The sequence below is a fragment of the Papilio xuthus genome, unplaced genomic scaffold (genome assembly GCF_000836235.2).
Source record: "Papilio xuthus unplaced genomic scaffold, Pxut_1.1 DF825946.1, whole genome shotgun sequence".
NCBI lineage: Eukaryota > Metazoa > Arthropoda > Insecta > Lepidoptera > Papilionidae > Papilio > Papilio xuthus.
In genome coordinates this window covers 15,334,815-15,347,492 of record NW_013532703.1, presented here as the reverse complement: position 1 = coordinate 15,347,492, position 12,678 = coordinate 15,334,815, and the positions used below count along the sequence as shown (strand labels likewise).

At 36.3% G+C, this 12,678-nt stretch overlaps 1 protein-coding gene across 2 annotated transcripts; it reads left to right on the top strand.

The window, feature by feature from the left end:
- The first annotated feature begins 2,649 nt into the window (after window positions 1–2,649).
- Window positions 2,650–12,423, top strand: Gli (carboxyl ester lipase-like protein Gli). Of its 2 annotated transcripts, XM_013321738.1 has the most exons (15): window positions 2,650–3,330; window positions 3,657–3,806; window positions 4,236–4,373; window positions 4,987–5,133; window positions 6,300–6,456; window positions 6,790–7,001; window positions 7,501–7,671; window positions 7,878–8,079; window positions 8,547–8,734; window positions 9,455–9,747; window positions 9,921–10,116; window positions 10,455–10,570; window positions 11,067–11,102; window positions 11,312–11,471; window positions 11,777–12,423. In XM_013321738.1, exons 1-15 carry the CDS (start codon window positions 3,046–3,048, stop codon window positions 11,939–11,941), a joined length of 2,616 nt encoding a protein of 871 aa, XP_013177192.1. In that variant the 5' UTR covers window positions 2,650–3,045; the 3' UTR covers window positions 11,942–12,423. The 2 variants fall into 2 exon arrangements, with proteins under 2 accessions (XP_013177192.1, XP_013177193.1); XM_013321739.1 differs by lacking the exon at window positions 11,067–11,102.
- The last annotated feature ends 255 nt before the right edge of the window (window positions 12,424–12,678 follow it).

Here is a 12,678-nt window from a genome sequence, read left to right as displayed (position 1 = left end):
TTTTTAGGTTGGTAGCAACGTAGACTTGTTCATAATATTGCTAGCATTGAAAATGTCAATTTTTATTCTCCGTTTGTGTATCTAATTAGTCAAGAGTCCCGTCTCTTATTTTATATACTCTTTGGCTTGCAAATTGAAGCAAGATACTCTTTGTCAACGTTTATCGCTAAACCAAAGAGTAAGTATAGTCTAGTAATAGCGATAAACTGTAAAATTGCTCCTTTGCTATTACATAAGAACAGGCGCTGTTTTACGCTACAAGTTAACATTTTATCTTTGATTAATAATATGGGCATTTTATGCTTATTTTTAAGATAAAACTACTTACTATATATAACTTAACACTTATACTCTTTGAATAAATTGTGACCTAGAGATTAATGTGGTTGATTGTGTGTCAAGTTGGCAAATGTGGTTTTTTTTTTGTATATTTACCTCCGTATTTTTAGTTTCTCTCGTAGTGGCATAATCATATCTCAGATCTCTTAGTTAATTGAAGAGATTGAACCAACCAAAATGCAAACATTGTTTGTTTGCTCTCGAAAATTTAATGGACGACCGACGTTTGCTGCGGTGGCCTTTAATAATTGAAGACCCATTTAGAAAATTCGATACTCTGTGTTTTAGGTAAATATGAATTAAACTACCACCACAAAAACTATAAAAAGGAGGTATCAAAAGGTTTCAGGGATCAATTTGTTAATCTTTATTGTAAATTGTAAATTATAATATTTAAAATGTTATCGTATAAAATTAGTGTACATATGGGTTTTATTACCTAAATCCCCGTTTAAAATATATTATTGTTGTCTCTGTTTTGTCAATAATAATGACAATGATGACGATATGTTTTATATAGAAATTTTGATCTCAAAAACCGAGTATTATTGACTTTATAATTTTCTAACAGATGCCATTAGAAACACAATAATACCCCCATGAAACAAACTTTTCACTGACCGCTGAGCTGCGGCTCTGCAACAAAATCAAAGAGTATAATAAGTATACTATAGAAAGAGGGGCAACTCGCACGAAGTCGTGGATCCACGGCGATTGTGGCGCTCCAAGCGTATAATCGCTGAACTAATTTTTTTTTTTTTTGGTACCTGTATACGTAGGCACGCTTATTTAGCTCACTATAATAATAACTAATAAGTGGGAATCTAATAAATAAAGTTAAAATTGACATTAAATCAATGTTCAAAAATAATATACCCACTTATGTAGTTATTAATATAGTGAGCCGATATCAAGTAGCCTTCTATGAAATACCTCTATTAAAATGATCCTATTATTATTGGGGAAATAAAAACAAAATATTTTTATATTTTTGTACATTATTTATTATATTTCTACATAACTTAATTTTAAATCTATGCAAGTACATATACATCAATGACTTTCAAGATATCAGCTCAATATTTTAATTTTTAATATATATATATTTGAAAATTACATTTACGGTAATAAATAGTATAGCGCAGCGCGGTCACAAAAGAATACATACCCTGTAAATAAAACCAAACCCCAAAATATTTTCAGTCACATGCAAGCTGGCAACTGGCAATTTGTAGTTATTTGCGAGTTTAAACACTTTGAACATATTCTCTTACAACATAGGCAAGCAATTTTTTCTTTACAATAAAAAATTACAAATAAAAAAATAATTTTTTTACATATACACACTTGGACCCACCTACTAATTTCGGACACATCAGTTTATGGCTCTATAATTCCAGTGATTGGCACACATTTTCTGAACATCACTGACCGTCTCTCAGGAAGGGGGAAACTGTGTATATGTGCACCTACAACAAACAAACAGAATGTGATTTCCTATCAAGTATAGGAACTGATATGTAAAATGTATTAGAAGTAGGGCACAATTCAATATGATAACAGGAAAGGATAAATCACTGTGGTGCTAAAAACTACACCAAAATACGAAAATATTTAAATGTTTAAATGAGTCTGACGTATGGGAATAACATGAAAATTTTTATTGAATTGTAACTTACCATAATCAGTCCATCTAAAACACAGTTGCGTACAGCGTCATTTTTCACGAAAACACATTTTAATTAAAAACAAAATGAATGAAACAACATTTAACTAAGAATACAAGAACAGAAATAGAAATACGAAAAAACGTAGCGGTTTGATGACATGAATGTCTCGATGACAGAAATGATGCTTCTTCTCAGCCATGAGATGAAATGATGTTTACCATTATATAAAAGGTGGCGCCACTTTCCATACAAATCGTCCTTCTTCTAAGTTTCCACCCCCTGAACAAAATGATCTGCAGATCATCTAGCTCCGAATGTTCCATCTAGAGATATAAATCTATGGAATAAAGTTATAAATTTTTAAAAACATTTGAAAAACGAACAAATCGTTCAAAAACGAAAAAACGAAACTCCTTATTTTAAACTACAAGTGAACTTAATAAAATATATTTTTTACTTCATGGATGAACCTACTTTTTCTATAATCTTTGTGAACAAGCAAAGGATTTTAAAAGAAATCATAAATAAATATTTAGAATCATGATACCAAAATATTAAGCTTAAGTAATGGCCTTTGCATAGTCTGTCACTATAGTTGCTTCAGAACGAATACAGACTTGGTTAGTTCGTTACTGTCATAATGACAGTTTGAAGTTGAAATGATAAACAAACTTTGGTTGTATAGCAGTGGGCGTTGCCACACATTGTGTTGATAATTCATTGATTTTATAACTGATAAACCGTACTTTTTGTGTGACATGCTTTGAGATAATAATGTGGGTCTTTTGAGATAAAATTCACTATTGTTGTCGATAGTGAATCACACGGTTTGGCGAAAAAATAAATTCTGTTTATTTCTCTGATTTAGTAAGAAATAATAAGTTTTTAGGTTTAAAACCATTTTATAATTCAACTTAAAGTTGTTTTAACCCAGTTATAATTCATCAGTCTTTAAAATTATGTGATATTTATCGTTACTCAGTGTTCGCATTTATGTGGCTTCTCGTTCATCTAAATTCTGATTCACATATGAAAAATGTTGAAAAACGCTTTTATACTTTTGTTTTTGTGTTTTAACATTAATTGCCAATCAAATAAAGATCTTTACAATGGACAATATAATACACGGCCTGATGGCTCTGAAGCAAGACTTCCAAAACCTGGAGATAACAATTATAGAACATATTTGTACAACAACAGAAGGTATGGTGCTGACCCCAGTAGATATAACCCATACAATCCAAACATCAATCAGCCTGGTGGATTTCCATACAATCCATTGAACACCAATCCTTTAGATGATCAATTTAAATACAATACGGTAAGTGGAAACGCTGTCAATCTTTTACATTAATATAGAGATCCAAGTAAGAATCTAATAAGACAAATGTAGTCACTTGTCATAATGTTCCCAAGTTTTAATACTTTTTGTCTTAATATAGCAATACTGTAGTTTTTATATGTAGTGATTGTTTACTTAGCGACTTCACTATAGAAGCTGCGTCTTAGATCTGTCCATATTCAATCATACAAATATTTTCTAGCTTAATTTACAAGTTCTCGACTTGATTAACAAGTATTAGTAAGTATTTTATTGGAGTAATTATTAATATTTTGTAATAATGATATTCCTTTTTTATTGTATAGAATATAGACCCAAACAATCCTGATGCTATTTTCCCTGGTGTCCTGGGAGGCTGGAGGGAAGACTTGCAAGGAAGGGAGAGGAGAGACTCTCGACAACTGAAGAGAGACATCTTTGTTAATACCAATTATGGACAAGTTCAAGGATTTAAAGTAAGTTGTATAGAAATATTACTCACAATGTTGAGTTAAATTGCTTTGCAATAATTATCCTTATTAAATCTACATAAGAATCTATTTAACATAATAACCTGAAAAATAACAGTTTAATAAGCAAACTTGCAGTGTTGTAAAAATGTTACGCTAAAACATATTAAATGTTTTATAAAAACTGTGAAACTAAGGTTAATACACTGCAACTTTCTAAAGATTGCAATTTTGAAGGAAATAGGAAATGTGCGAAATATTTACTATGAATGGAGAATGTTTTATCAACTGTACAAGAAATATTTTTATGTTTGCGAAGGTTCAAATTAATTAATTATTTTTATTACAGTAATTTATTTTAAACAAAGTAATAATTAAACATTATTATTAAACTGAAAAATGCACACATCATTTTAAATAATTATTATTTTTTAGGTATATTTGTATGACAATCCCGACCCTAATTCTGGCTACCGACCATGGCTAACCCCTGTAGAGAGGATACAGGGTGAAGTATCTGTTTTCCTGGGTATACCATATGCTCGACCACCTGTATTGGAAGGGAGATTTAAGGTAAATCACCTTCATCATCAGCTCACTATACATCCTGATTGAGGGGCTCGGAGCCTATCTTAATTTAGGGATGACTAGGCCATAGTCAACCATGTTGACCCAATGTGGGTTGACTTTGCACAAATCTTTGAAATTTCTTCACAGGTATGAGCAGGTTGCATCGCAATGTTTTCCTTCACCATAACTGTTGGATAAATGTACATATGTAAATCGAAATTCCAAAACACACATTGGTACATGGCGGGATTTGAACCTAGGACCTGTAGATACAACTCAAGCGCTTAACCCCTGTGCCATCGACGCTTTTAAGCTTCTAAAATCACTTTCATTAGGAATTATTCAAATCTTGAACAGGAGTTCAAGATATTTACTCCTCCTGCCCATAGGAATGGTGTTTTTTTTATATCAGAAGGAGGCAAATGAGCAGCGGGAACACCGAGGTGTTCAATGAAGCATAAGTACTATTAATATTGCCATAGCTTGATATTCATGTTTTTTGACTTTACCATATTACCCATGTGTAATAAGGCTATTATAATTTTGAACTGTCAATGTGACAGTTGACATTTTTGTTTTTTTTTTTGCTTTAACTACAAGGCATGTTTTCGTACAGCCGCCGCGCCAGCACCCCGGCTGGCAGCTGCTGCAGGCGGTGGACTGGGGCCCAGCGTGCCCGCAACCGGTGCGGCACACCGGCGCTACCAAAGGCATCCGAGATATGGACGAAGACTGTTTATATCTCAATATATTCTCACCTAATGTAAGAACGCGTTTATTATAGTACTAGCTATCGTCTGCGTGGAATTAAATATTATATCGTTTTGTATAAAACTTGTTTTTGGTAACTATTTCTTTTCAAGAAAAATCTCATCATACACCTCTTAACAATTGATTATAAAAATGCTGCGTCCATGATTATTTCAGAAAAGCAAGTTACTATATGATTTGTTGTCAAGCGACGCCGGGTCATTTCCTATGCTTTTCAGTTTGAGTAATTAGGATATTAACAATTCTGTATATCAATTTCATAACGCTGTGTGGTCGCGGTTTAGATATTGGGTCGCTGATTGTAATACGCTATTTGAATTGCGGTTTTACGTAACATTATGCATATTTAATATGAAATTGCTACCCACATTCATATGTCACAAGTCATATTTGCTATCTCTGTCTAACTTAAATAACTTAAAGTCGCGAGACAAGGATAGAATACAGCTTATGATACTCGTAAAAAAATCGACCATCTGAATAGCAATTAATATAGGTCTGTATTAATTACGTTATGTGAATTATCAAAGTAATACCGCTTACTATTAGGAATTGATTCTTATCTCAAAGGATTAAAGTCGAAATTAATTTGACAATGTCTAATTGAGGACTTCCGATGCAGTTGGCATTGCAAATTGAATCAATTAAGTACCGTGATGACGAATTATCGTGTCGTTGACCTAAAGCTTTGATAGTTTACATTAAAACGTAATCATTACGTCAGCTGTTTATAACAGATCCTCGTGTACCATAATCTTGTTAAAATTTCACTAACGGTATAGTATACTAACTGTCCCAACTCTGTTCTCATGAAATTAAAAAAAACGTAATTAGTGTTCTTCCAGACTATGTTTTTCATCTATGACAAATTTCAGCGAAATCCATGAAACCGTTCTGGAGATACCTTCTAACATCCATCCATATTTGAAAGCTGTACATTAGTAAACAATAATTTTTTATTTTATATACATAAAAATTGTGAAAATTCAACTATTGGTGAACATTGGTTTAGCGTTGTGTAACTTTAGGTCAGTCGACGCTCGACCGATTTATTAACGCTTGTTTTTAACTTGACTAATTGCTTCACTGAACATCCACAATTTATCAGTTTAAAGAAACAAAGTGAAAGTAGACATTTATGGGTGTTTTTTTTTATAGACAGAAGCAGGTGCAACAGCTCAGAAGTACCCAGTAATGGTGTACATCCACGGTGGGCAGTTTTCCTCCGGCGCTTCCAACTTGTTCCCCGCGCACATGTTGGCCGGCTTCTACAATGTTGTTGTTGTCTCGCTCAACTACAGGCTCGGCGCATTAGGTATATAGTGTGCTCTCTTTCTGACACTGCGCTTGTACTTCTCTCTAATCTGTTTATACACTGACCTATATATGGACAGGCGATAAGACTTAGTATTTTGTGCCTAATTGATATTCGCCATTTTGGCGCTGGTGGTAGCGGTTTGTAGCGGTGGTGTGTAATAGAACTAAAAATATAGATAGAATTAACTGCCGGCATGTAAAATCATCAGACGTTTAAATCGGAAGGAAACAAAAATTTACATTTGCAAGCAAACGCCTATCCATTTACAGAAATTAGTGTGTTTACATGGTTAAGTAAGGAAAGTGATAAATATTTAAATTTCTACTGCAGGTTTCCTGTCGACGTCGGACGAGAACTCGCCCGGTAACTACGGAATGCTGGACCAGATAATGGCGCTGCGCTGGATCCGCGACAATATAGAGCCTTTCAATGGTGACCCGCAGTCCATCACGCTGTTCGGTCCCGGCGCCGGCGCAGCCTCTGCTGGTCTGCTGGCACTACACCCGCAGACCAGTCATATCGTCTCCAGAGTTATTGCACAGGTACTATAGCCTTCTGTCTTCCTCTCATTTTATACTTCTTTCTAACTTTCATTCTCGGATTTTAAGATAAATTCACTGTGAGGTTAAACTATCAAGAGATTTTTAAATAAGAATGACCAAACAGTTGATTTATATCGCATTTCCATAGATTTTTTATGACAGTATCTTTTACTATTTAAGAAGTGTTCAGTACAGAACAAGAAAATAAAAAACTGTTGGAAATATCTTAGATTCGCGTTTAATTAGAAGAAGTACATTATTAGTGCGACATGTGTGCGCTTGAGTGCGAGAATTGCGAGAGTGGATTGAATGAAAGAGTGAGTGCTTGAAGTTGAGTGACATCGCCCCCGCGCCGCTCGGCCCGGTGTCAAGTTTGGCGTAGACAAGAAGTAATAGATTGATTTAAATTAGGACTTAATAATATTAATAGGAATTTAATAATATTTTTTTATTTGATAGTTTAATAGTTATGTAATAAGGTTGATATGGTTGTGTACAGAGCGGGTCAGCGCTGGCGGAGTGGGCGCTGATAGAGGACAAGTTCCGAGTGCAGAACACGTCGCTGGTGTTCGGCCGGCTGCTGGGCTGCCCCATCGACTCCTCCTGGAAGCTGGTCAACTGTCTGCGCCAGGGCAGGAGCTTCTATGAGCTAGGCAATGCTGAGTTTCAGGTAATAATTGTGCTTTTTATATGAAATTAACTATATTATTGGTTTTTAAATTAAGAAGATTTATTTTTGTGTTACTCAAGTTTTCAATTATTTAAAGCATAATAAAAATACTTCTTGCGAGTTTCTACACTTAGAAGTTAATCATGCGTTGCTTAATATTCAGTCTTTTTTCTGTAAATATTTTCACGTAACATGTAACATTCCAGCCTCAAGTGGGCTTCATCCCATGGGGTCCGGTCCTGGAGAACAACTTCACGTACCCCGGGGACGAGTGGTACGAGGGGTGGCGCGCCAGAGACTGGACCTTCCTGCAGACCAAGCCCGAGGACCTGATAGCTGCCAGGTCCTTTAACCCTGCTCTCAGATATATGACCGGGGTCACCACGCAGGAGGCCGCTTATGTACTATGTAAGTCATTGTGATAAAAAAAAATTGTCTCGAAAATATATAGAGAAGAGGCAACACCCCTTGTGATATTTTAGAATCTCCGTCCAAATTTAAAAAATCTCTTGTTTTTACTAATCTTTCTTTCATTATTGTCTCTTATATACAAATATATTTTTCCAGCGACTGATCGAGGTCATTGACCTGTAGATTTATATTTAAAAGGCATGAATGGGGTTCGACCGGTACCACGACCATACAGGAGAGGAGACAGGCGGCAAGTTGAACTCATTCCGTACATAGTCTGATGATTATGAGTTCCGAAAGTCTAAATTTAGTCTTCTTTCCCTTCCCACTCTTTTCTCATAAGGAAAGGAAAAGAGGATTTAATATAATATATTTGTAGGAGAGGACGGATAAGTGGAGATATTCTTTTTCTATGCAAATCGGTCTTTTCGCTTTTATTAATATATTTTTTTAAATGTGTGTAGATAACAACGAGAGCCTGGCGCCAGGATACGAGATCAGCGAGCAGTGGTTCGATCAGAAGGTGCGGGAGCTGGTGCTGCGGTACAACTACACGCTGAACCCGCGCGGCGTGTACGAAGCTGTGCGCTACATGTACACGTACCACCCCGACCCGCACAACGTCTCCGCTATACGTGACCAATATGTGCATGTATGTTATAAACCCCACCTAAACCCCACCGATTCCCAATCTGGTAACAATAACTAAGTAACATCCCTAGCCGAGGTTCTTAAGGGAGCTCTCAAGTCTTGTTATTCTTAAACGAGAATTAGGCTAAGCGCCATTTGCGCTCAGCCGTCTCAAACCCGGTGAAGTCACAAAAAAACACCATTTTCTGCTATGGATTTTTTTTAAGATCAAACAACAATGTAAACCTGAAGCTTGTGTTAGCACATGGTCGGTACTACAATGGTCATATGGCAGGATTCTAACCCACTACCATAAATTCAGCGGTCGGAACCCTTGATAATTATGTCTTTGCTGTTTGGTTAAGTGATATGCGAGTGTGTCCGTTAACAAATGAACGAGCGGTCACACGAAATCACTGAAAAAGTAAATACAACTTTAAGACCTCCAATAACTTAGAAGTTCTAGATTTGCTAGCTTTAATGGCAAGAGCCCATTGGCATCGACGTACGTCTTTTGAACGTCCTAAATCTTACTTTTATTAATTTTACTAATATTTTAAATGCAAAAGTTTAGATAGATGGATGGATGTATTTTAGAATGTATCTCCAGAGCGGCTCAACAGATCTCGATGAAATTTGGCATACATATATTATAGGACATAGTCTAAAATAACACATAGGCAACTAATTACGTATTTTTTCGCAGGCGACACTAGTAATGATAAGTAAATGTGTTATACAGCTGCTGTCGGACTTCCTGTACCGAGCGCCGACAGACAAGATGGTGAAGCTGCTGCTGGAGCAGCAGGTGCCGGTGTACATGTACGTGCTGAACACGACGGTGGAGTCGTACCGGTGGCCGGAGTGGCGGCAGTACGCGCATGGTGTCGAGACCCTCTTCCTCACCGGCGCGCCCTTCATGGACCAGGAGTTCTTCCCGCGCCGCCTGCGTCTCGACCGCCAGGCCTGGACGCCCAATGATAGGAATATGAGCCACTTCTTTATGAAGGCTTACTCAGATTTCGCTAGATTCGGGTGAGTTTCTTTTAATATTTATTGATGTTTTACAGTTTTTGTCAAGTATAAGAAAATTTTGCATACTCCAAATCACATTTTCATTTTAAGGTCATAATTAAATTAGTTAAAAGTAAAATCTACAAAAAAATTATGAATTCACAAGCAAAATGTGTTTTGGTTCTCGTCCCCAGCAACCCGACGCGGTCTCGCATCCTGGGCGTGCACTTCGAGGAGGCTCAGGCGGGACAGCTGCGCTACCTCAACCTCAACACCACCTACAACTCCTCCATAATGCTCAACTACCGCCAGACTGAGCTCGCCTTCTGGACCATCTACCTGCCCAGCGTCATCGGCAGGCTGGTGCCCACATACCCGCCCATCACTGAGGTAACGCCTTTTGTACACAGGTAGGAACGTAAATCTTTGAAACATGGCGATTTCAATCGATACACGACTAACGACAACCTGTTTTTAAAGGTCATCGTGACAAAACGTATTTTACTTTCCTAGAAATTAATGAAGCGTTTGTACTTTTTTCTAAATCCGCGAGTACTTGAAGAATAACAATGAGTATGAGATCAAGATTCCTGTTCAAAACATGTTTTCTTTTTTTTATCAAAGATTTTGGTTTCAAAAACCTGCAGTAAATAAATATACTTGTCCTTGTTACGAAGGTAACGTAAAAGATGTTGTTTGTTTCTGAGTGTGTTAATATCTATGCGTAGTATTGGTGGGAGCCTCGTCAGCCGCTGCAGATCGCGTTCTGGTCAGTGGCGGTGGCCTGTCTGCTGCAGCTCGTGCTGCTCGTGCTCTGCTGCATGCTGTGGCGGAACGCTAAGAGGTACACGCCCACACAGTACTCCGTCTCACTCTCACACATCCATTACGATATCTCACAAATCCACTATCTCCTTCTCTGTCTAATGAGCCTGAGACACACTGGACGCTTAGCTATCTTATCTGACGGTACCCAGGGCATTTTTTCTCACATAAAATAACACTGTTACTAACAACTTGTTAATAACATTTGACTAACATTGATTAATTATTAGGTAGGTACACAATAGTCGTTTGAAAAGTAGAGCCATCAAAAAGATTAAAGTAATTTTGTACTCTTGTATAAATTGAAAACAGCAGCACGGCAGCTAAAATTCGTTTATTCTTTGTTAAAATGCTTGTACTAAACCTATATACATTTTTTACAATATTAATTAATTGAGCACTATTCACGATTACTATTCATTGTTCACTTTCCGCGCGATTCTCTTCTCTTGACACCTATCTTTTTTTATAATAAAAAAGGCAAAGGTTCTGACCATATTCCATTAATATTCCAGGGCTGCACCTCCTAAATGGAAAATGGTACCCGCCATGTAGGTGAACGTCTTATTATATATTAAATGTCGTCTTTATTTGCTTATGTGTATGTGTTGCATTTCATACTATACTAGTTGTTGCCCGCGACTCCGTCCGCGCGGATTTAAGAAACTTAGTAGCCTATGTGTTAAATGTCATAGCATAAAAACACATACTTTTCTACTCTTTGATTATTAAGTAATGTAAGATTATGTAATATGTGTAGGGAGAGTGATCGTCTGTACGAGGGTGACATATTCATGGTGCCAGAGTTGGCGGAGGGTGGCATAGACAATGACACCGCGGCGCGGTCGCGGGACAACATCTACGAGTACCGCGACGTGCCGCTCAAGAGACCGCACACGCCGCAGACTCTCACCAGAACGGTGAGATACCTATTTATATATAAGTATTTATCTTGCAATCTTTACGCGCCTAAAGTCACCGGTGTGCTTTTTTTATCATCTTTTTATTGGACTGGGTAGATTGTCGGTGGTCTTTACAATAACATTATTACCTAATATCGTTTAGACAAATCTCATTGTTTTAAGTTAATTACTATTTTAAATAAATATAATTATTTTTCAAATTTTCGTCTACCTCACTAGCGCCATATATTGATCTATTATTGCTTGCCCATCTAGAACTTTGTCAACGTTTTATGCATTATTTTTGACAATTTGTGATACAGATAAGTCAGCCGGCCACTCTGCAGTCGTCGCGGCCGCCGTCGGAAGCCTCCACAGGGTCAGCTCTCTCACTGAAGGAGAGCGCGGTGTCGCGCGCGCCCGCGCCCGTGCCCCGCGCACGCTCGCGCACGCAAATCGTACACGGAGTGCCGCAAACTACTGTCTGATATACCATTTTATACCTTAACCTCTATACAATAAGGTTTTATTTACTATGACACATTGTCATTGTCTAGTGTTATCGTTTTATCCATTTTGAACCTTATACGTTAGGTAATAAGGTTGTTTTGTTGGTTGAATAAATATTGAATACGATTAATATTACGAACCACTAAAATGTTTTAATTGTGGTCAGTATGTTAGAATTTTTTTAATTAGGTGCTGTCCAGTGATGTAAAGAATTCTAGAATTTATCGCCGACAATATAAGACTTTGTCTCCATTAAAATGTTAAGCACGAACAATTAGATTAGGTTAGGCTTAAAATATCCATCCCATTTTAATTGACATTTGATGCTTTTTACAAAAATAAGAAAATAAATATTGTCAGATATACGAATGTATATATCTTTATGTACTGATTTATATAATGTTTTAAAATACATACTTTTATAGGATTTTATTTAAATAAAATTACCACCGTTAGGTATTTTATATTTCAATATTTACCAGTTTTACAATTTAGACTGAATTAATATTAATTTCTCGCGTTGTGATAAAATAACGACGTTTTAATGTTAAATATTAGTTTTATAACTTCACAGTAAATATTTTTATTTCCTATATATAAAATAAAATAGACATAAGAGAATATTTTTGCCTTGTGATTAAATGACATGTAAACTGCCTTAACTGTTTTAAATGCTAAAGAGAAACATATTGTTGTCTCTTTCATTTACATCGGA

Excerpts from the sequence above, each read along its gene's own strand:
- Gli (XM_013321738.1), top strand. The coding sequence starts at position 3,046 with ATGTTGAAAAACGCTTTTATACTTTTGTTTTTGTGTTTTAACATTAAT. Across the intron at positions 6,457-6,789 it reads CTACAGGCTCGGCGCATTAG|GTTTCCTGTCGACGTCGGAC; the intron begins GTATATAGTGTG and ends TTTCTACTGCAG. Across the intron at positions 11,103-11,311 it reads TGGAAAATGGTACCCGCCAT|GGAGAGTGATCGTCTGTACG; the intron begins GTAGGTGAACGT and ends TAATATGTGTAG.